At 40.3% G+C, this 25,427-nt stretch overlaps 1 protein-coding gene across 3 annotated transcripts in view; it reads left to right on the top strand.

Moving 5' to 3' along the window:
- The window catches only part of LOC143930194 (ATP-dependent translocase ABCB1-like), a 103,957-nt gene that overhangs the window by 4,895 nt on the left and 73,635 nt on the right, over positions 1 to 25,427 (top strand). Inside the window, exons 1-5 of one of the 3 annotated variants that reach the window (XM_077454247.1) lie at positions 2,251 to 2,341; positions 5,565 to 5,640; positions 11,266 to 11,353; positions 18,869 to 18,929; positions 24,578 to 24,716. In XM_077454247.1, the coding sequence (XP_077310373.1) occupies positions 5,595 to 5,640; positions 11,266 to 11,353; positions 18,869 to 18,929; positions 24,578 to 24,716 (334 nt within the window). In that variant the 5' untranslated portion in view covers positions 2,251 to 2,341; positions 5,565 to 5,594. Of the gene's footprint in view, positions 1 to 2,250; positions 2,342 to 5,564; positions 5,641 to 11,265; positions 11,354 to 15,493; positions 15,520 to 18,868; positions 18,930 to 24,577; positions 24,717 to 25,427 lie in introns of those variants that run through there. The other 2 variants (XM_077454246.1, XM_077454248.1) reach the window with 2 other exon arrangements.

Here is a 25,427-nt window from a genome sequence, read left to right as displayed (position 1 = left end):
ATTCGGAACACTATGGATGTTTCCATTTTCCCTTTGAGTTGATAAGTTGGATTGATACTCATGGTTTGGACTTGATGCATGAGGCTGACCTTTTGAGAGATCTAGGTTGAAGCTCTGTAGTTTGGAAGACTCCTTTTGTGGGGAGTGTCCAGTGTAACCTTACTACTTTGGGACTGCAGTTCTTCACATATTTTGGAAAATTTGTTGAATTTCATGAATTGCACACTATTTCTCACCAGAGATCGTGCACACATTCATGCTGTTTTTCAGGAAAGAGTGACCAAATTGAACTTTACTCACTATTTGATTAATTGAATTAACACTTTTATTTGTGTTGTGTTTTTTGTTTTGTATTTTTTAATTACTGCTTTTAACTTGATCACATATCACTAAGTGATTAAGTGCAACATATTTTTTATACTGTCCTGTATACTTTACTAGACTATCAGCAATACTTCAACTTCTACCATCACACTTGTACTGTTGGTGTTAGGGCTGGTTCACACTCCCGAACCATTCCGGATGCTTTTCTGCATGCACGTTTTTAATGCGTTTTTGACGCTTGACTGTGCTTTTTTGGATGAATTCCAGATGCTTTTTTTTTTCACTGTACTGGGATCTGGTGCATTTTTGATGTGTTCCACTGCATTCTTTTTGTTGTATTTTATTGCATTTTGAGTACAGTCCAGTGCAGGATAAATGCAGCATGTTTACTACTACAAGAGTACCTGGAACTGTTACTTCAAGTGTTCTGCTACAGCCATATTACTAATGCTAATGATTGCATATAGCCATTTTTGGTCCTGTTTATATGATTTACCTGAAAGTTAACAATACAGAAAGGTTTCTTCACAGTAAGAGCTGTGAAAATGTGGAATAGACTCCCTTCCAGAGGTGGTTCTGGCCAGCTCAGTAGATTACTTTAAAAAAGCCTGGATTCTTTCCTAAATGTACCGTATTTTTCGGACTATAAGGCGCACGTAAAAGCCTAAATTTTCTCCCAAAAACGACCGTGCGCCTTATAGTCCGGTGCGCCTTATATATGACCTGTTGACATCGCTGGAGTTCTTTGTTAACAGTATCTGTCATCTTGACGTAAACCTTCGGACTATAAGGCGCACGTAAAAGCCTAAATTTTCTCCCAAAATCGACCGTGCGCCTTATAGTCCGATGCGCTTTATATATATGGAAATATCCATTTTATCAGCCGGTCGTTGCTAGTGCGCCTTATAATCCGGTGCGCCTTATAGTCCGATGCGCCTTATATATGGAAATATCCATTTTATCAGCCGGTCGTTGCTAGTGCGCCTTATAATCCGGTGCGCCTTATAGTCCGAAAAATACGGTATTTGTGTGCAGAGGAGCAAAATTTTAATGGAAATTATTCCTAAGAGCCTGAACTTGGTATGGTAAGAGTGACACATTGAGGATTTCTGAGTTTGATAAGTTTACCTTGAAGTTACTCAAAGCTCTAAAGCACTCAAATAGAATAGAAGGCATAGAGACATATGGATTAGTGACATAAAGTAGCAGTAGTTTCACCGCCGGTGATAGAAGGATTTTGTCTAAGGGCTATTGCTAGGGGTTCCATTGCGAGGTCACAAGTTCACAAGTCCACATGCCTGTGCCCGCCAGGAAGCTGACACTCGTGCAGTGCTAATATCCGGCAGTGAGACATTTCCCGATCCGCAGATGCACAGATCGGAAAATGTCTCCCTACCTGTGATCAGCTCTGTGGAGTGCCAGCTTCCTGGCAGGCACAGGCACGTGGACCTGCAAACACACCTGAGCTCATCCTTAACTAGGACATATAATAGGGGGATAATGGGCATCCCTGGCGAGTGCCATTTTGGATAGAAAATCTTGAGGTCAGCGATCCATTGATCCATATTCTGGTACTAGGTTTAGAGTATATTGCTAAGGTCTTATTGGAATTGGTTTGTACCATAGCTTATTATTCAAAAAATTTTGACACGTTTTTGTATTGTAAATTGGTCATTATAACAATATTCCTGCCCTTATCAGCTGGTTTTATTGTAAGGTGGGTTTGATTGGTTAGTGTGATTATAGCTGTCTTTTCCCCTACTGACAAATTGGGGGACGTACCGAAACGGGCGCTGAGTTTATTAATGTCTCTGGTGGTCATAGTCATAAAGGCTCCTAAGTTGATATTGGAACTGAGTGGGGGGAACGTGTCAAATTTCTTTTTAAGGGTAGAATTAATTACTGATTTTTTCCTTTCTTTCGTAGTGAAGTTTGCTTTGAGAAGAGTTTCTAGATCAATCATATCAATCAAGTCTAAGCCGTCCCGTTCATCAGCCAATTCAATTACATTTTCAAGGTCAATTTCATACTGAGTTCTCTACTGTTGGATAGGTGAAATGTCTTTGTTGTACATACTCTTCAGCAGAAGTTTTCTCACGAAAAGTTGCAGATCTTTGACAATTTCAAATTTGTCTGTGTCTGATTCTGGACAAAAGGAAAGTCCTTTTGACAGAACAGACATTTCATCATGTGATAAAACATAATCAGAAAGATTAATAACATTAAGTGTGTTGACATTTGTAGAGACAGAAGACAGCTATGAAAGGATATGGTCTCGATTGTAGCTCTGAGAAAGATCAGTGGCTATAGTGTAGCCAGGGATATCTCCAGAGTCATTACCTGTAGTATGTAGTGCAGGAAAACAAGAGACAGACTGCCCAGATGAGCCACCACGTGAATCAGTTTCCTGTGTACCTACTGAACCCTTAGATGGGTATGAAGATTGTGCAATTGTGGAAGCCTTCACCATATGTTTTTTTCTGAATTTTTAGTTCTTTATTTGGTGATTTCCATTTGTTTTTCTGTGTTTTTTTATTTTTATTTTCAAAGGTGGACTGTGAAGGAGATGAAATGGAAGAATTAAGTGAAGTATTAGAGCCCCTCTTCCCCTTAGCCCCTTGAGAGAAATTATTTTTGGGATATGAATGAGGATTTATTTTTGCATTATGCCAGCGGAATGCTTTTTCTTCCTGAAAAGCCGCCTTGTCCCTCCAAAATTTTCGTTCTTTCATAGACAGTGTATCCTTAGCTAATTGGTCTAGGTTTTTTCTAATGTGGTCCTCCTGGTTGGAATAGCCCTCAAATTTTTCAAAGGGTTTTAACTGTATATAAATTTTGTCTATGTCATTGTTTAAGAGAGCAATACGTTTGAGGTATTCCTCTGTTAACAGTTTCACCATGACTTTGCTGCACCGTTGCAGGTCGTTTTCCCATCTTTTTTTGAACATGTCGTCTATAGTATCAAAATTTGGAAATATTTGGATACGTAATCCAAATGGATTTATATCGTCTTTTATGTATTGGTCAAAACCATCGACATGCCAAAGAAGGTGGGCTTTTCTCTCAACTAATTTAGAGAGCTGTAAAAAGAGAGCCATCATTTAAGATTCCTGTGCTTCCTTCTTTCCCTGCTCTCTATATTGAGACCCTCCAAGTCCTTGGTTTTAAACATGGTACTGATTAAAGATTAGAATTGTATGTATATTCTGTATAGTATAGCCACGCGCAATAAAACACTGTCTATGAAATAAACAAATATAAACAATAATGTATGTTACATAAGAGGAAGATAATTAGTTGAATATAAATGAGCTGGATCAGGGGGAATTCTAATGCCTAGATACCGTATTTTTCGGACTATAAGGCGCACGTAAAAGCCTAAATTTTCTCCCAAAAACGACCGTGCGCCTTATAGTCCGGTGCGCCTTATATATGACCTGTTGACATCGCTGGAGTTCTTTGTTAACAGTATCTGTCATCTTGACGTAAACCTTCGGACTATAAGGCGCACGTAAAAGCCTAAATTTTCTCCCAAAATCGACCGTGCGCCTTATAGTCCGATGCGCTTTATATATATGGAAATATCCATTTTATCAGACGGTCGTTGCTAGTGCGCCTTATAATCCGGTGCGCCTTATAGTCCGATGCGCCTTATATATGGAAATATCCATTTTATCAGCCGGTCGTTGCTAGTGCGCCTTATAATCCGGTGCGCCTTATAGTCCGAAAAATACGGTACATCATATAACTGGATACTATCATTTATAGGTAGGCTACTTTCACACTGAGGCACTTTACAGGAGCTACAGTGCTAAAAATAGCGCCTGTAAAGAGCCTTTCGTCTCTCCAGTGTGAAAGCCCAAGTGCTTTCACACTGGAGGGGTACGCTTGCAGGACGGTAAAAAAAACTCCTGCAAGCAGCATCTTTGCAGTGCTGTGGTGTATAGAGCGCTCCTAATGTGCCCCTGCCCAGTGAAATCAATGGGGCAGCGCCGCTGAAACATCAGAAAAACACCACTGCAAAGACACTTTGCGGGCGGTTTTAACCCTTTTTCTGCCAAATAGCGCTACTAAAATGACGGTAAAGTGCAGCTAAAAATAGAGCCGCTTTACCGCTGACACCTGCCTCAGTGTGAAAGTAGCCGTAAAGTTGTTCCACGGAATATCCGATTGCCTCTTGGGGGATCAGAAAGGATTTTTTTTTCCCCTTGCTGTATCAAATTGGATCATGCTTTGCGTGGGTTTTTCTCTTCTGGATCAACCATGGGTAGAGGAGTGTGTGTGTGTGTTTGTGTTTATTTTCTAGATGGACTTGTGTCTCTTTTCAACCTAACTATGTAACAATAACTGTTCAACCTCCTGGTCCCACGCACACTGTGAATCAAACGTTTAAGAATTATATATATTCAGCTGACTGTATCTTTGCCTAAACTGATTAGGGTGACATTTTTCACTTAAAGTGAGTCACGTTCAAGCTAAAATTGAATTGCTAAATCAGACCGGTGTATCTTAAAAGAAAACCTTTGACCTCTTGGGTCTTGATAATGAGCTGATTTACCCTCTGGGTACAATACGATAACGCCTTCATACTGTCTTCCGTAGTTAGTGACTGTGCTTGTGGGCCTTCCAGTAACCTTTTCATTCACGGGGAAACAGTGAGGGTGAGAATCTGAAGTGCTGCCCTCAAGCAACATTGGACGGATCCAATAATTACTCGTGGCTCCCAGTTATTGTAGAAGGAATTCCTCTATATCTTTGAAAAGTTCATTTGTTACAGAACATGGTACTTTGGTTACGTTATATTGGGAGGTATATAACATTAGTTGCTTTTCTTAAGCTGGACATTTTAAATAATTATTTAATTAGGGTGATGATGTCAAGAGATTATGATAGCTAAAGTAATTCCTGTGTGTAATTAAACTCCCTTGCATAATCTTTCATGCCTGACAAAATACGCAGAAGCGTTTAATTACAATTTCGACATCACTTAATTAAACAATATTTTTTTTTTTAAACAAATTACATGTTACATTCTACTTGTTCCTTAATACTTGACACGGTTGTATATATGTTACAACTTATAAAACATTTATTTGCTGGCACTGTTCTTATATTTGGTAACCTGGGTGAGGGAAAACTGTAACATATTCATTATACAAGCTGCAGTATGATTGGATACATGTGCGGAGTCAGTCATTCCACTGGACAATATACACAAGTGTCATTTTACTTTCCAACAGGTCTCAGTTTCTTATATTCACTGGGCCAATATGAGAGAGACAACAGAAATGCCGCAGAAAGACAAACACATCATTGGTAAGTCATTTATTATACAGTATATGTTACAGTTTACTGTCTTCTTTACTATTGTGTTTTTTTATTTTATATTACTAAATGGAAATGGCTGTTCTTTTGTAGCTGAGTTGTGCATTAAAAACTCCTCCAACTTGTAATGAAAATGCAAATTTTGTTGCTTTGCTTGTGTTCTTACTTATACTCTCTTGCCAACTGTTTTTTTTTTTTTGATTCTTTACAGATAATGTCTTCATTCATACTCACATGATTTATGATTTTGTTAGTGGACCAACCCACTATGTAGCTAACAAGAGTCTAAAGTCCTATCTTTCTTTTACGAGCAATCTATTCCTCTTCCCTTTTAACCATTGTTCTGAATTGCAAATATAGGAAAAGATTAGGAACTGGAACTCAAATATGCAATCTAATCAGAAGGAGCTGCTTGGGCTGATATTTTTAAGCTGACCTGCAAACAGAAATATAATAGATACATATTAATGCAGCATTGAATTTAAAGCGGTATTAAACCCCAAACCAAAAATGTCATATATTGCAGCTTATCAATCCTTAAATATGGTGGCTGCATTAATTTTTTTTTTTTTTTTTTTCCCCCTCTGTTTTCACTTTGTGATCTGTCCAGTAACACACCCCCATGAATGACAACAGGGGGCATATTTGGACAGGCACATTGTCAGTCTATTAGATGTACTAGCGGATTTAAATACTAAAACACATTAAAGCCAAACTCCAGCTAACATTAAAGCAGCTACGGCAAACCATTTCCTTTTAGGATAAACGTTTTACATAAAGAATATGTAATATTATATATGTAATGATCATTGCAAGCACCCCTGTCAGTGTTAAATGGTTTGTCTCATCCCTGTAACTCATACATTTGCAAGAGAGCTTGTTCTTTTGATAAACAGACTTACTGGCCAGGTCACAAGGTGAAAATAAGAGCCCGCAAAAGAAAACAAATGCAGTCATTTCATCCAAGAATTAGTAAGCTGCAATATAATAATTGTGTGCTTTTGTGTTTAACCACTTGCTTACTGGGCACTTAAACACCCTTCCTGCCCAGACCAATTTTCAGCTTTCGGTGCTCTCACACTTTGAATGACAATTACTCAGTCATGCAACACTGTACCCAAATGAATTTTGTGTCCTTTTTTTCCCACAAATAGAGCTTTCTTTTGGTGGTATTTGATCACCTCTGGGGTTTTTATTTTTTGCGCTATAAATGAAAAAAGACCGAAAATTTTGAAAAAAAACGCATATTTCTTTGTTTCTGTGACAGAATTATGCAAATTATTAATTTTTCTTCATAAATTTTGGCCACAATTTATACTGCTACATATCTTTGGTAAAAATAACCCAAATTAGTGGATATTATTTGGTCTTTGTGAAAGTTAGAGAGTCTACAAGCTGTGGTGCGAATCGCACAAAATTGATCACATCTGATGTACTGGTGGCCTATCTCGCTTCTTGTGACCCGAACAAGTCAGGAAAGTACAAATACCCCCCAAATGACCCCTTTTTGGAAAGTAGACATTCCAAGGTATTTAGTAAGAGGCATGGTGAGCTTTTTGATGTTGTCATTTTTTTCCCACAATTCTTTGCAAAATGAAGATTTTTCATTTTCTTTATTTTTCTCCACAAAATTGTCATTGTAATAGGTTATTTCTCTCACGTGGCATGTGTATACCACAAATGACACCCCCCAAAAAATTCTGCTACTCCTCCTGAGTATTACAATACCACATGTGTGGGACTTTTTCGCAGCCTGGCCACATAGAGAGGCCCAACATGCAGGGAGCGCCATCACGTGTTCTAGGAGCATAAATTACACATCTAACTTGTTGACTACTTATTACACTTTTGAAATACCAGGACAATGACACGTGACACTGATGACAGATGGCACTGATACGTGGCAATGATGACACTTATACGTGGCACTGATGACACGTGGCACTGATGACAGATGACACTAATATGTGGCACTGATGACACGTGGCACTAATACGTGGCACTGATGACACGTGGCACTAATACGTGGCACTGATGACACGTGGCACTAATATGTGGCACTGATGACACGTGGCACTAATACGTGGCACTGATGACATGTGGCACTAATACGTGGCACTAATACGTGCCACCGGTGACAGATGGCACTAATACGTGGCACCAATGACACGTGACACTGATGACAGATGGCACTGATAAGTGGCATTGATGACACGTGACACTGACAACAGATGGCACGTGACACTGACAGGTGGCACTGATGACAAATGGCACTGATACGTGGCACTGATGACAGATGGCACTAATACGTGGCACTGATGACAGATGGCACTATGTGGCACTAATAACACATGGCACTGATGACAGATGCCACTTATACGTGGCACTGATGACAGATGGCACTGGGGACAAATGGCACTGACAACAGGTGGCACTGGGGACAGATAGCACTGCGGGCAGGTGGCACTGGGGTGGGGTGGATTGCACTGGGGTGGATGGCACTGGGGCGGATGGCACTGGGGCGGATGGCACTGGGGCAGGATGGCACTGGGGCGGATGGCACTGGGGCAGGATGGCACTGGGGCAGGATGGCACTGGGGGGGGGGGCATGGCACTGGGGGGGGGGGTGGCACTGGGGGAGGATGGCTCTGGGGGAGGATGGCACTTTTTATTAAACTTTTTTTTTACTTTTTTTTTTTTTTTTTTCTTTTTTACACTGACGGCTGCTGCAGCCGTTCTTCTCTCCCCTCTCACACGCTGTCTGTGTGAGGAGGGAGAGCGGCGCTGAGAGATGATCTCATATGTTTACATATGAGATCATCTCCCATTGGACACGCCGATCACGCTGTAAACGGCCGCTGTGATTGGCCGTTTACAGCGATCTGTGTTTGCCTGCCCCCGGGGGACACGGCAAACACAGAACTTCCGCGATGCGCGCCCGCAGCGGCGCGCATTGCGGAAGTAAACACCAGGCCGTCCAGGGACGGCCAGGCACGGGAAGCCGCCCGCCCTAAGGCCGGCATTCGGCTATAGGGCGGGCAGGAAGCGGTTAATATCACTTTAAGTAAACATGTATTTTTTAATTCCAAGCAATGTAAGTACCGTATTTATCATCTTATAACACTCACCCCAAGTTTAGAAGGGAAGTTTAAGGAAAAAAACTTACATTTAAATGCCCATCAATGCAGCCTTATCAGTGTCCATCTGCAGCCTTGTCCATCATTGCAGCCTTCCCAGTGTCCCTATGCTGCCTTCCCAGTGTCCCTATGCTGCCTTCCCAGTGTCCCTATGCTGCCTTCCAGGTGTCCCTATGCTGCCTTCCAGGTGTCCCTATGCTGCCTTCCCGGTGTCCGTATGCAGCCTTCCCAGTGTCCGTATGCAGCCTTCCCAGTGTCCCTATGCAGCCTTGTGTCATTGCAGCCTTCCCAGTGTCATTGCAGCCTTCCCAGTGTCATTGCAGCCTTCCCAGTGTCCTTGCAGCCTTGTGTCATTTAAAATTGGCGCCGATTGTAGGTAAGGAGCGATCGCCGCCGACATACACAAAGCCAAGTGTACTGCAGCTAGACTCGGCTCTGCTCACAGTCAGGGGCGGGACAGCGAGAGGAGCCGAGTCTAGCTGAAGTACACTCTGCTTTGTGTATCTTGGCTCAGCTCCTCTCATCACAATCAGCGGGAGATCGGTGGGGGTTGGCGTATAACACGCACCCACGATTTTCTCCTGATTTTAAAGGGAAAAGGGTGCATGTTATACGCTGATAAATACAGTACCTACATTTGACCTGGTATCAGCTTCTTGCAAATTTCCTGTACAACAGAGCTTACATTGGGAGAGTGTGTGTATTATATCAATGTATGTAACTGTTTGGCTGGAGTTCATTTTCAAGGTTTGTATCTGATATATACTGCCATCATGAATCCAGTGCATTATAATTATAGTTATTTGTATTATAATCAAGCAAAACCTTTTAACTACCATATTTATCGGTGTATAACACACACTTTTTCCCCCCCTGAAAACAGAGGTCAAACAGTGCCTGCGTGTTATACTATGTTTTACCAACAGGGGGCAGGGATCGGACAATTTGCCCCCAGAGTCACCCATTGGGGGTTGTCAGGCCAGCCGCCCAGCCTCTCCTGGCTATGGGACAGCGCTGCCTGCATAGTCTAAAGTTGATAAAAAAAATAATTTTCCAGCCCCTTCTCCTACACCGCTCCTCCTGTGTCAGGGTCATTATAAAACAAAGATTGTAAATATCTCAATAGAGGAGAGCAGTCACATGACCATCTATGTAACATCAGAGAGAGCAGTCATGTGACCAGGTCAGTTGAAAAAAAACTGAGCTATTGAGGTATTTTGAAGCTTTGTCTTACAATAGGAGTGACACAGGAGGAGCAGTGTAGAAGGGGCTGGCAGTGATTTTTTTTCGTAACTGTAGAGAATGCTGGAATACCCAGGAGAGGGGAACTGTGTACTGTAAAGGAGGCTGTGAAAACATTTTTTCCTTTTAAACTTCCCTCTTTAAAATTAGGGTTTGTTATATAAATAAGGGTGCCAATAAATACGGTATGTGCTATTTTACTAAAATGTGAAGTGAAGTAAGCTTCAAGCATTCAGACATGTACAGGGAAAGTTCCAATTATCTTTTCAGCCTTTGTGTAAAACAAAAGTATATTCTTGGGATTTAGTCCCTTGCTGACCAGCGAACGACGATATGTTTGGCACAATGCCACGGCTGGGCAAATGGGCATACAGGTACATCCCCTTTAAATCGTGTCATAGTGGGCACATGCCGCGCGTATTCCATGAGCGTAGACTCAGACTCTATGCCTGCCAGGGGCCCGTGATCGTGTCACAGACTGGTAGAACGGGGAGATGTAAACAAGGCCTTTCCCTGTTCTGCCTAGCAACATGACAGGGATCTACTGCTTCCTGTCATCGGGAGCAGTGATCTGTCATGTCCCCCCCTATAGTTAAGTTAGATGAAGAATACATATCGGCCAGTAAAAAATATTGCTTTTTTTTTTCAAATATTTCTTTTTGTCGCTTTTTTTTGTTTATAGAGCAAAAAATAAAAACTGCAGAGGTGATGAAATACCACCAAAAGAAAGCTCTATTTGTGTCAAAAAAGGACGTCAATTTTGTTTGGGTGCAACGTCGTAGGACCGTGCAATTGTCAGTTAAAGTGACGCAGTGCCGTATCACAAAACGTGCTCTGGTCAGGAAGGGGGTTAATCCTTCCAGGGCTGAAGTGGTTAATTACGAGTGAAGTATAATCCAAAAGCTGTATAGGGCTTATTTCCAATCTATAGGACAAATGTGTGATATCACATTAGAGTCTAAAAATGTTAATTTAATGAATATTTCCCCTTTTTTACCATCTTTTGTAACTTAATGGTATCTTATTATTCAGTATATTATCTGACTGTTCCAATACCAATTTTTTTTATTTACTAATTATCCATTCATTGCTTTTCTAGAGGTAGTATTATATTTAGTAACATAAATAATAGCGTTCTAATATGTTTATTTTTTTCCTTAGTTTCAGACAGGTTGATTGATGGAATCTTTTTTAATAGCCCCTGACTGGTATCTTTTTTGACATTTCCTTTTTCCAGATGGCTTTCCCGATCATGTTTATGACAACCCTACCTTTCAACAAGATGAAAAGCCAGAAAGTAATGGGATAATAAAGGAGACAGACAAGTAAGACACTTCTTCCTGTAACAATTTTTTTTCCATCCCCGATGGTGATTTAAGTGGGGTCAACCTCTGTTGACAACTGCTCTAAAAAGAAAATTTATTTTCAAGTCTGGTAGACAGTATGGTGTGAACTGATAATAATTTCTTACCTTTTTTTTGCCTTGCTCAATAAATCTTTTGATATTGACATCAAATCAAGGGATAGTTTTATTTCAAAGGAACAGCCGCCTAATTAACAATTATAGATGCATTTTGACTAAGGTTGGACAACATGATGTGCTTATACTGTATCTCTTCCATGTAAGTTTGTAGTAATTTGAAGTGGGGGAGGTTCCAATTTTTTTATATTTAAACTTCATTATATTGAAGAGGGCTTTCCACTTTACCTATGCAACTGCCTTTTGGAACCTACAAATATTTAAAAGGCAAGCATGGCAGTCGCATAGGAATTTGGGTAATCCCTGCTTACTCAATCACTCTAAGGTGCCTAAAGACATAAGAAAATTATCTTGAGCGAATCACACCAGGCAACACCCTTACTGTACATCTGAAGGCCATCTCCAAGTTGATAACCAATAAGTATCATTAGACAAAATAACCATTCAGGATTGTTTTTTTCACTGGGATAATCTGGTGCTTGAGTGGTCCCCCTTCTTTAAAGGCCAAAAATTATATTTGTAAATGTGAACCAGTGGCTGGTTTGTGCATGCAGGGCAGGGACAGACATACCATGTGTGAATTTTGGGGCTTATTTACCGTATAATAAATATGTTTGGGATGGGTGTTGGGACCCCTCATATAGACTTGGACACTGCTCACATCTAGGGCATGTAATAGCTGACAGGAATTTTTAAGGATCCTTTCATCATTCTGATTTATATTAACCACGTAATGGGCAGTGATCACTTCCTTCATGCCCTGCCTGATTGGCAATGAGAAATAGCTTCTGGAAGCCCACTTTTATTCAATAAACGCAATAAATAGAAAGTTAACATGTACATCAGTTGCCCACACAGGGGTTTCCACACGATGTGCACAAATGAAAATACAGAGCCACCTGCCTCGCTTGTTGGTAGCACTGCTGCTCCCCTTACCAGTCCCCTTGTCTGTGTGGTCCCGTTCTCCTGGAACACTTGGCTCTGTAGCATTTTAGATGCAGCGCCCTGCTGCATGGCCCACCTCTGTCCTATGGACTGGGGTTCTCATGACTCCTGGTACTAAGACCTGCTGTCTCTTGGCTTCTGGCTGGGGCCCCCTGTCCCTGGGTGAGAGCTTCCGCCACCCACACTGATAGCGGTCTCCAAACTGGGAGCTCTGAGCCATTCCCAGACCTGAATATACATTGACCCTGCATACCTGTGTAGTCAGCCAGGTTGCAGGTGTTTAGCAAAATCTGGACACAGGATTGACTGTTCCCATCCAGAACTACAGAATCTGGAGAAATCCAAAACCCGAACCCTAAATGTCAATCCTGTGTCATATTTTTCGTAATTCTTACTGTGACAGGGCCCCCCCTCTGTCTATCTAATCTATGCACTGGGATCCATCCTTATCCCGGTTTGCTATTGATGCAGGAACAGCCGCTATATACTGCCTGTAGATACCATAACATTAGACAATTATTTAAATATCTTCTGCTGATGGTAGTGGGTAGGCTCAGAATCTCATGTATTAGTCGTTTAAGAAATTGCTTCCCAAGAATACTGCTAGCCAACAAAAACATATATATTTCATTATTTATAGTTTTTTTCTGGCCTTGGTAAACACCCACAGATCAGTAATTATTCTTTAATAGTAATTAATCTTTAGAAGTGACATGCTATTGAGGCAGAGGAGATTCAGCAGAGGGACATTACTATGGGGATCAATGGTGTTTTATTTAAAAAAACGGGCTGATACTTTAGAAAGACATCAAATACAGGGAAGGAAATTGTGACACATTGGGACTGTTCATAATAGCGTTATACAGTTCTATCAGTACAATACTATATGTTTCAAGTCCCTTTGCCACTCTTGTATGTGTTACTCGTTCCCTTAGTTATTTTCACTCTGAGTTCTAAGCAGAAATGGCTTTTTCTTTTGCTCAACATGCTCGCGTAAATGACAGCTTTTCAGCTGTTTGTCACCAGTGTTGCTTAACCCAGTGTAGGGTACAATTTTCATTTGAGTTACTCTGTAGGTGGTTTAACGGTTCTTTTTTTTTCTGCCCTGCTACCTATTTTTAGAGATGGAGACAAATGTATTGTTGTACTCCTCTGGTATTAACTTTTAGTAGATTAATGTTCTTTTCTCTGGCTTATATTTTTCCTGCTCTAATCGAATATTATTTGTAAAGATTAAATAAACTAAAAAAATCAAGTAACAAACATCAATTTCTATCCAGGGAAATTGAATTTAAAGGAACCTTAACTGTTTTTTTTTCTGTGATATCTAAAATCACTTTACTGCAAAATTCTTTTTATTTTCAAAGGATTCCTTATGTTCTCTGAAACCTTCACACTGCCTCTGTTTGGATACATCTTATAACCCTCACAATACATCTAAAGCCAAGGCCTTACTTTTTATTTTTTATTTTTAAAGGAATAAGGGAAAGTTAAAAAAAAAAAAAAAAACACTGTCAAGTTGTCACACTGGGGAGATTCTGCTTAATTTCCTGCCATGTGGACACTACAGGGTTGATTTAATAAAACTGAGGAGCGCAAACAGTTCTGCATAGAAATCCGCTTCCAATTTTTTATTTTTTTTTGTCAAAGCTTAATTGGACAAGCTGAAGTTACAAGCGGATTGGCCAATATGCAGAGCTTCACCAGATTCTGCACTCTCCAGTTTTAGTAAATCGACCCCCTACATGACATGAAAGGCAATCCCTCCAAAGGTATTAACCAGAAGAGATGTCATCGTTAGAAGCGTTTCCCTTCTATTGCAAAATTTTGAATTTCTCCACTTTCAGTCTCAAAGACCATGATTACCAGGACAAAAAAAGTTAATCTCTCAAACGGAGAGGAAAACAATGATAGGGGTTCACATCCAAAAGGAAAAAAGTTTGCGCTTTAGCTACACTTTCTTTTTTTTAAATTAGCCAACCTCTACATGTTCATTGGAGAGTTGCATTTTTCTGCATAAGCAAAATGCAACTCTCCCCAGGGGCACAATGGCTTTCTTTGTGCCTCCTTCACACTACTTCACCTTTGTTTGCTGTGAGGCAGAGCGGTGTGGAACAATCCATTATGGCTGCATTTTTCCACACTGCTCGCAGGTCTCTGTGCCACCCAGATTTTTGTGCGTGGCAGTTGAGCTGCCATACATGGAAATGAATGGAATGCCACTATGTGTCATTCCATTAAAGTTTAACGTTTAAAAGAAATAAAAGGACAGTGAATTGCATTGTAAAAATACTTTGCCAACTGCTGCGATCACTACCTGTAGAATAATACCCTTAAAAATCTCATGTAAAAAAGTTATTGGATGAGACAAAGTGTTGGCCATACACTAGTAGATGCATGTTCTAATTCATGTAAAATTCTCTGTACATTTGATGACTTGTTGCATGTTCTTCATAAATACTTTGAAATTGTGTTTGCGTTGAACATTTGATTTGGAAACTGGAAACTAATAGACCTTACTGAACAGTTACCACATTCACTTTTAGAAATTCATTCAAGATGGATTTTTCAACATGTTCCTTCAAAATTTTTCATCACTGTGTTAAAAAATGAATGTCAGTTTGACCTCATTAACGAAAATTGAACAAAAACATTCTTGAAACAAAATTTTGAACAAAATTCTACTAGTGTATGACCAGCTCATGGCACATTGTCAGGTGTTTCTGCATTGATATTCTACCCTTCACAAGCAAAATGACCCCCTTACTTTTTATTTCCTCCATATTTCGATCATAATGGGGTTTTCTAAGCACCCACAAGCTGCTTGGTTACCTACTGATGCAACAGTAAGATCCAGTTGCCTGTGTAGAGAATGCATCTGTGCTTTTGATAAACTGCTATAATCACTAAAACATTTTGTACAAAGACTTTACTTGTTGAAGTTCCCACAATTAAATGTCTCCAATTTGAATTTGTTTTTAAGATTTTTTTTTTTTTTTTTTTTTTTTTTTAGCTTCTGACATCCAAATCCCATTACCAGGCCACTCCTGTATGCAAAGTAACAAAGTAATTGCAAACACATTTCTATGATACTGTTTTTCTGCATATTAGTCTGTAAATACAGCTGTCTCAAGTTTTTTTTTTTTTTATTATTTTTCAAAAAGTTAATTGCAGTAGAGGCAAATATAATTGCACCTACTGGCTGGTGATCAGTCCTGCTTAATATTCCACTTGGTATAACCGAGAATATAACAGCGTTATACACAGCTGCAATAAAGTACATAAGGGTAATGTGCAATCATGTTTTTAACAATATTTCCATTTTAGCCTTGGGTCTTCATTTTATTAACAGATGTAAAATAATGTCTGTGTTGGGATATCGGCTGAGTTCAGATACAGAGTTTGCAAGCAATATATATAATTAAATGGTAATATCATGTGACTGCAAGTAAAATCATTGAACACAAATAAACAGTTTACATGGATTTATTAATATTAAAATGCGAAAACACTTCTTATACAAGCCCAGCCTTACATAAATCTGAAGCTCCTCATTATACAATGTCATAGTTCCATCAAGTTGCTTAGTTGGACTAACAATTTATATTTGAAAAAATATTCACTACAGCAGACAGGTTATTCCCTTTACCTGATTTTACAATTCACATTTTGTAGTGTTGTGCCATAAAGAATGTACAATAATTGAGATTTTAATTGAAAATGACAAGTATTACTGTCATACTAACCCAGGAGTGAATAGTGACAAAACAAGGGCCTTGTTAAAATCTGAAAATGTGTTTTCATTTATCCAGCATTAATCCTAACTTTTATAAAGGCCAAATAAACATTATCGTAAATGGAAATCGTAACCGGGTGACATTTGGTTTGCTAAAGTACTGTGTATTATAAACAATCACCAACAACTAAAATAGTTTGTTTCACCTTTTATTAAATATTTTCTTGCATCCTGGGGCACTACTAATCATCATCTAAAAAGCCTTCCCCTGTCTATATGCAAGCATTCCAGAGATGGCTGCATACAATTTTCCAGGGTGGGTTTCCTGATGGTGACCATACCTGCATACTGACTAATAGCAAATAGGCTGTCCACTTTGCAAAAGAATTTGCCCCAAAGCTTAGTAATTGTGGTAAAGTTTCACTTTGCAAAGAATACCCAATCATGTGCAAGGAAAAAAAATGCTTGCACATGATTGGATGATGAAAGTCAGCAGAGCTTCGCCTAATCCACTAAGTTCTGATGAAAAATTCCTTTACATAGTAGGTGAGGTTGAGAAGACACCAATCCATCAAGTCCAACCTGTGTGTGTGATTATATGTCAGTATTACATTGTATATCCCTGTATGTTGTGGTCGTTCAAGTGCTTATCTAATAGTTTTTTAAACTATTGATGCTCTTGGCTGAGACCACCGTCCATGGAAGGGAATTCCACATCCTTGCTGCTCTTACAGTAAAGAACCCTCTACGCAGTTTAAGGTTCAACCTCTTTTCTTCTAATTTTATTGCACAGCCACATGTCTTGTTAAACTCCCTTCTGTGAAAAAGTTTTATCCCCATTGTGGGGTCATCAGTATGGTATTTGTAAATTGAATCATATCCACTCTCAAGCGTCTCTTCTCCAGAGAGAATATGTTAAGTGCTAGCAATCTTTCTCCATAACTAATGTCCTCCAGACCCTTTATTAGCTTTGTTGCCTTTCTTTGTAGTCTCTCCATTTCCAGTACATTCTTCTTGATTGAGGACTGGTGCCCAAAACCCCCGACAGCATATTCCAGGTGCGGCCGGACCAGAGTCTTGTAGAGTGAGCATTTTTTAGGGGGTTGATTTACTCAAGGTCAAAGACACTGTTCACCTTACAAGGGAATTTGCCACAAAGCTTAGCGAATGAGGTGAGGCTCTGCTGCCTTCCATCATCCAATAATGTGCAATCAATTATTTTTTTAGTTGCACATGCTGTTGATTATAATTTACCTTGCAGGTTATTGGATATTTTTTGCAAAGTGAAACAAGCACTGGGGCAATTTCCCTTGGCAAGTGCAACTTTCTGTGCACAGTAAACAGCTGATCTGCATTTCCAACTCGCACAAAAACAAGCTACTCACCGCAGATGTGCTGCGGTGTCATTAATTCTTAATGGCAGGCACGTGGTTTGTGCGTGTGAAACTGCATGGTGGCGCATTTTTAAAAAAAGGCTTGGGTACTTCTTTCCCCACATTCCTCATTGGTACAGCAGCCCATTCAGATGAATGGGCTGTGTTACCCATAATGTGGGCGTGCAAACGCACACGCATTTATGTGACAGGGTGACAGAGGAGAACAATGGGACCCGGGCACAAAGTGTTGTCACCCTATGCAAGCAGTCCCTGGGTAACAAACAAGATGGGATCTGTAGATTTGTTCTTAAGTTGAATTTGTTTGTAAGTCGGAACAGATACATTTTTGAAGTGTAGCACCAGCCAAGACAATTTTTTTTTTTGTTTTTTGGATAGCATAGGGAATGGTTAACATTTGTTTTGCTGTCTGTGACCCTGTTCAGAAGATTTCACCTCACTTTCTGTCCATATGACAATTTAATTTTGAACCTTTTGGATTGTTGTGGAAACGAGGATTGGTGATACACGCTCCAGTGGAGATACCTTTTTCCCCCATGATAACTCTTTGAGGAGTAAATTTCCATTCCTAGGGGTAGCTATCCTCTCTCTTCCTGTTGTCTCCCTCAATTTATAAGTCAGAAGTTTGTAACCCAGGAACCACCTGTAATAGGACATGGATGAACAAGGGCTTTCATGGCAGGCTCACCTGGTATTCTAATGAAAGCTGCAGATTTAAATGTTTTGAAACATACTTTTGGGGCTAAATTGTAAATGACTGGGTTATATACTTGGGGACACCCTTCTCCTCCTCTCAAATTATTGTCCGATCCTTCTGTCACTAACTTGTCTGCATCATTCTCCATTCATCCTTTTATGAAATTCCTTGCCTCCATAACCTGTATTATTGATGGTAGCAGCAATGCAATGACCGATAATTAACCCAGACTGAGACAATATAGTAGGCCAACGGGGTCATGTTGAAACTCATTTGTGACTTATGTACTACTCTATTATTAGGATTATAACCCTTAGAAATAATGGATAATAAATTATATAAACAGATCTTTGATCTTTAACACTTTTTAGCATGTCAAAAAATAACCACAACTTGACATAAGCAAGTCCTGATACAATACACAGTTTTAATACTTGCATTATAAAAATTTGTATACTGCAGAAGGCTTTAATTGTGCAAGCTGTTGGGTAAGATATTAACATTGCACTTATTTATGAAAAAATATCAAATACAAATATTTTCTGCAAATGCTGTTAAACTGAGAGATATTTTTATGTTTGTCACCAGGGCCAAGAAAGGAAAGAAAAATGATCCAGTTCAAAAAAGGATGGTGGGCACTTTAGAGCTGGTGCGTACTGTGTGTGATGTTTATTGTAATGTTGTTTTTTAGAAAGGATGGAGGGTCTAAGGATGATGGAAATGGTTGCCAATGCTAGTTTAAATCCTGGAACATAAGGGTGTCCCAGAAGAAGCAAACTACTGAATCCCAGTAAGTCATCACAGCGAAGGCAAGATGGGGGCTTAAGATTGTAATGACCCTCAATCAAGAGCAGTCAAAAAACAGAAAATTGTATCAAATGCTTATTGAAATTTTCCTTTCCTGACGCCAAACCATGGCAGCATACTAGTGATAGGGCTCCACCTCTTGACCACTCCCTCAGGACTAGTGAATAGCATAAAAAAGGACTAGCTAGCCACACCTCCCCCATTCTTTGTAATGAGCTACATACCAAAATACACAGGGTGGTACCGTATGGTGCCAGGGTTTGGTGCCAGGAAAGGAAAATTACGGTAAGTATTTGATAGCATTTTCCATTTTCCTGACGCCAACATGGCAGCATATTGGTGATGCATAACTAGCTGACAGGATTGGTTTGACAAGTAGAACCCATCTTCTAATTAAGATGGGACAGAGGACTGAATAGTCTAGTCTACTCCGTAAAGTTTGAGTAGGTACGCTGGGACAACCATGATACCTTTGTTCAGATGGATACCATAAATGCTCTTGAATGTGCTGCCTATGTGGCTGCAACTGTTCTGGTAGAGTATGCCGCTGCTGATGGGGGCTCGCGCCCCCTCGTCCTATATGCACAACCAAGCCGGCTAAAGTCCAGGGAGTAACCTATTTTCCTTGATGATTTCCAGCTGGAATGACAAAAGGATTATTAGATGCCCTGAAAGGAGCAATTGTGGACAGATACTTCTTTAAAGTTCTGAAAATGATCAGTTTGTGTGACTTTCCTGTGTGATGTTCTGGAAAGTTAGGCAATGCCCAGATATCTGTTAAATAGAGGGCTGCTGCCACCTTTTGATACAAGATGATCTACAAGACCCAACTCTACTTCTGGAAAGAAACAACATGTGTTTTTTGTTTTATTTTTTTTTAACCTCCAAGAGCTTGAATCTCAGACAACCTTCTGCTTAAATTTCTTGCAATAGATACTGCCTTGTAGGCAATGGTCGAACTGAACACTGCTCTGTCAGCGCAAACGGTTGAACTGATATGAGATCCAGCAACAACAATAGATCTCGCTGAAAAGGACTCCTTTTCTTGGTGACCGAATCCTACCAACTGCCCTCAAAAGTCGTGTAGACTGAAGGATTCCTGGCCAATTCAAATTTTTTGTTGCCGATATAGCCGACACTTGGGAGCTGAATTATGATGGGCTCAGGCTCGTGTCCAATCTGACCTAGAGGAAGTATAGAACAGCTGTCACCTGAGGAGCAGCAGGATCAATGTCTCGCCCTACCGATAAAAAGTAAACTTGTTCTAGGTTTGGGCATAGATGTTATAGAAGACCACCCAACAAAGTAGAGATAGCTCTGGAGCAACCAGTGCTCCCTTTAGCACCCTTGCTTGCATCCCCATTCTGTGTATGTGCAGAGGGGAATTGCCTTCTGTATCCTGAAGTGAATGGCCAGGGAAAATCGAGGCCTTTGAGGCCAATCTGGAGTAGTGGCTATGACAACAGTGTTCTCCCTTGACAGGCTCATGAAGATTCCTCCTTAAGAGAGATGTTGGGGGGAGGGACATATAGGCTAGATTGCAGCCCCAAGGAAAGACTTGAGCATCTGCCCCCTGTGTCTTGGGGTGCGCAAACAAGGTCAGACATACGCAAAATTAGTGATTACTGTGGGAGGCGCAAAGGTTGGTATGTGGTAAGCCCCCCAGCCTTCAGGAAAAAACTTTATTTTTTCAGAATTTTTCAGTTTTTTTCCGGGCCTTCACATCTCTAGGCGGAACAGTAAGGAATCTACCGAAGTGACCATGAGTGCCTGTCCTCCAAGGATCTGAACAACAAGCTTTCAAGAAACCCGTGAAGCATGCCCTCTGGCTCTTACCTCAAGAGTCTGGGCGTGCACTCGCCAAAAAGACCTTAGCGGGTACCTGCGGTATACTTAAGGATTTTCATCATGGGCCTTGTCCAAGGTTCCCCTTAGAGGAGGGAAACCTGCCAGAAGAAATTTTTTTTTTCTCTTTGCTTCCGATGTTATGGGAGTAGATCAGACTTTTCTCCTGACGCTTCCGATATGGCTATCTCCAGTTTCCTACCAGAGATCCTGTGCCATAGAGTGACTTACCCTGTGACGAGTATAACATTGTCTTGACAAGGCACTTTGTTGAGACTATTGACGCAGTAAGGTTTTCTGATTTATGTTGGCTAGGGCCCGAATGATATAAGCCTTAGGAATTTCCTCCCCAACAGCGGTCTCTATATCCTGGGACCAGAAACCTAAAGTATTAGTCACCAGGTAAGGGTCACTGCCGAATGGTAGGCCAATCTCAGCCGCCTCATTGTTGGACAGTCGCTCTTACTGTAGGCATGGCTTTCAGCGTGCCATTTCCGGTCTCTGACAAGGAAAAAACTTGTATAGACAATTGAAGGAAAAAACTCTTTCCGGACTTTTGCCATTCCTCAGTTTAAATCTGTTCCTTAAATGGAAAAGGGGTTGTTGATTTAAGAAGGTAAGTATGACTTTGTCTTTTTACTCATGTAATGGCCTGCATGGCTGCCTGGATACACAGTTCCACAAAGGAAAAAACTGAATCCAAGCACCTCTGGGTCTCCCTCTGGTGAAGAGGAGCTACTATTACTGCAGGCTGACCCCCTCACTAGCCGAACTGAGTGGTTGAGCAACCCATGCCAAAGTGCTAGGTTGCTCTACTAAAGGCTAGACTAGCAACTAGCAGGGGGCTGTGCAGCCAGTGTAATTAAAGTGAGTTCAAAACAGAATTTTTGCCTCCGTTAAATAATAAAAATATCTGGCGTTACTTGTTAGCTGCAAACACCTCCAGGCAGTCTTTACTTACTAGCCTAGGCATGGGCATAGGCACTGCACCACAGGCCCTGTAGGACACTTGATGGGGCGCTGGCTCTGGGGAAGAGGAGCTAAGACTTCTTCCTTGGAACTTTTTTCCTTTTCTCCTGAGTGGGAGCGGCATCCGGGCTATGTTCCTCTGAAGAACCTCCACCTTTCCCTGGCCCCTAGCTCTGATCTTTAAGAGTGTAGGCATATGGGGCTGAAGAAAATCAAAGCAATCCGCATGAGAGGGCACTCATTCCTGAAAACGTACTGATATGGTGGCCCCCACTCTAGGTGTTGAGGGTCTTTGTATGAGCGATGACTGACTGATGATCTGTGGAGGAATGGGATGGCCAGCTGAGATGAGGATAGCCAAAGAAGCGACAAAGGAGGAGAAGGATAGTTATAAGCAGGGTTCCTCCAATCTCTTTCTTAAAAAAAAAAGAAAAAACATGCATACATACAAATACATACAAACATTTTTATATATATATATATATATATATATATATATATATATATATAATTAAAACAAAGAAAATCAGCGTAATAAAAACCCTTTGAGTAACAAAGCTGCTGAACACCAAGTATCAATAATCAAATCCCTAAAATCGAAAAATACCAAAAAGAGCAGCGCTATAGATAAAAAAAATGTAATTAAATGTCCAAATAACATGTAAACAGAGTGATCCGTGTAAATCTTCAGTGATGAACAATCAAGTGACTTAATGCTGAACAGAACCTCCACCAACACCGGATGTCTTTGAGTCGTCTGTGAGTCAGTTTGCGCAGTATGGGGAGCGAATGTACGGACGTACAGGAAGTGGCTTAATTGTGCAGTCGATGGTAGTAATGCTGAACTTCGTGGTAAACAACCCAAAGAAAAGGTTATTCTTTCCTACTGCTCCTGCTCTGCCTGGTTACAAGGTAGGAGACTGACTGTACCAAATCTACTACAACATATTTTGAACAAGGGGAGCGGCCTTTATAAGACACGGGATATATGAGTATCGCTACATATTGTTCTTAGTAAGTGTACACCGTGGATTTGCCAGCCGTTAGATCCTGAATAGGAGGATGTATGGTCATCTTTTGTGAACTATAATGGTCCATTCTGTAAGGAGGAATCTATTGATTTGCCAGCTGATAAGTATCTTGGTCAGCAATGCGTGTTTGACCCTCTGCAATTAAATGCTGTGAGGTGAGCAGCCATTCTTGGCATTGTTGCATGTTCTATTCAGCACTAAGTCACTTTTGCATGGGCTGATTGTTCATCACTGAAGATTTACACAGATCACTCTGTTTACATGTTATTTGGAAAATTTTTTTTATTTGAGAGAGATATATATATCTCAAATAAAAAAAAATGTACATATACAGACACACAGAAGTGTCTCTGTGCAGGGACCAGGAAGGAAATACAGGCTGGCGCTATGGTCAAGAGTTTAACTATAGTGCCAGCCTGCAGAGAGAGAGAGAGTCTTTCCTGGACCTTCCCCTCCATTAATGGCAATAGGTATAATTTGGAAAATGGAAAATATGAAAACGGAAGGCAAAGGAAGTGAGAAATATAAAGGGAGAGATGGGCAAAGGTAAAGGCTACCCTGTATGGCACAAGGGCTAAGAGAGAAAGAATGCATAGCTGGGCCCCTCAAATGCCACAAACGCTGCAGTCACAAATTTTAAAGGCAGATTTCGTTCCTAAAGAGGAAACACTGCAGGCCCCATCGAGACCCATAGAAGGGGCCCCCAGGCTATTAAGTGTATTTAGCAGCCTGAGCGCTGGGACTTCACACTGGGAGAGACTAAACCCAGACTGCTACTGCACTGAGGCAGAGGTGGAGACATAGAACTGCTTACTCTTCACTGGTGCGTGGAGGTATGAGGAAGAAAAGAAGAATGGGGTGGCCATCTAGTCCTTTTATTTATTTATTTATTTATTTTTGCTATGTAAGGGTCGCAACGTTTCTCAACATATATTGGACAAAGGCTCCATGTACCGATCTGATCATAAAAAAAGGCACTCCCCATAGCATGCATCAGTTAAAACCAGCAAGTTTTAATAAAATAATTGCACTTACAAGATGTGTAGTATATTACAGTCATACAGACTGGTGCTAACTCGGGCCCTGAGGATTTTTTTTTTAGGGTTGTCACCAGAACAAGAATAGAGGGGGGTTATTCCAATAGGGGTGCTAGCTCTGGTTACCCTGGTGACAAACATGGATTCCCTCACTTCGGAGGGATTTCTTCTTACTTCCTGTTTTGGCTATAGGACAAGAAGTGAAGAGAAATCTCCCATAAGGGACACCAATGCAAAACAAAACACTGACAGGGCTATAACCCTGCTTATTCTATGCAAAATGAAGAAAAAAAAATATTTTGCATAGACTGCACCTGGCTGTGCTGTCTGTCAGTAAGTGTAAATTTCAGATCTGGATGGACAGAATTAAAAATCATCTTTTGTAGGTAAAAAAAGGTTCTCCTATATGCATTTATCTCTGTATTAAGCTGTTTTGCATGAAGTACTGCTTTAAAATAACATGCATACAGAGAAAAGGCATTATGCGTAAATGATATGTTTCAGATTATATGACATTACAGGAACTCATAATGATAAATAGCACATGAAAGGATCACAAATTGAAAATGTTATATTAATTGATTAGAAATATGAATGTTTCCTTGCAGCTTGGCTATGCTGACAACTGGGATATACTGCTGATGATCCTTGGAATAGCATGTGCACTTGGCGCAGGCACTGGACTTCCCATCATGATCATAGTCTTTGGGGATATGACAGATTCTTTTGTTCAGAGTGGTATCCCAAGTAAGCATCATATATGTTTTCATTTCACTTCAAATACATTTTTATGTATAACGTACAACACTAGCATACCTCCCAACTGTCCCTGATTTGGAGCAATGTCCCTCTGTCCTCCTCCTTTATCTCTCATTTTAGTCTGATCTAAATAGTTGTATATAAAATGCACTTTTTATCTTTCCAAAAGTGTTTCCCAGTGCTAAAGCTTTCATCCAATTTTTAAATTGCTGCATTTGTACATTTTAAAAAGCCAATATAAAGGAATAGTAGTAGTAGTAAAAAAAGCACTTGTGGATTTATTTAACCTTTTTTGGGGGGTTAATTCTCCTTTAAGGGGGTGTGGCCTATGCCTACATACATTTTTTAGTAGATGTCCCTCATTCCCATCTCTAAATGTTGGGAGTCCTAAATGCATACAATAAAAACCTGAGCTGCCAGCTCTACCTACCCACCATGACCTTCACAAAGAGATCCTGTTCTCTCATTTAGCCTTTTTTTTTTATTCTATTTTATTGTATATTATATTATATCACAAGAAATGAGACTCCATGGCTGAGATAAAGTCAGATGGTGACCCAGAATCCCCCAAGGGGCCTTTTATATTATTTAGTACCACCCATTAAAAAAATCAGTTTTTGTGAACTAACCTTTTTAAATTATGTGAAGCCTCACTTTGTAAAACAACCCATTTGGTTTAAAACCAAAATGAAAAATAAG

The sequence above is a fragment of the Lithobates pipiens genome, unplaced genomic scaffold, assembly GCF_037356315.1.
Source record: "Lithobates pipiens isolate NorthernLeopardFrog02 unplaced genomic scaffold, aLitPip1_a1.2 Scaffold_25, whole genome shotgun sequence".
Classification (NCBI taxonomy): domain Eukaryota; kingdom Metazoa; phylum Chordata; class Amphibia; order Anura; family Ranidae; genus Lithobates; species Lithobates pipiens.
This window is presented reverse-complemented; position numbering and strand designations above follow the sequence as displayed.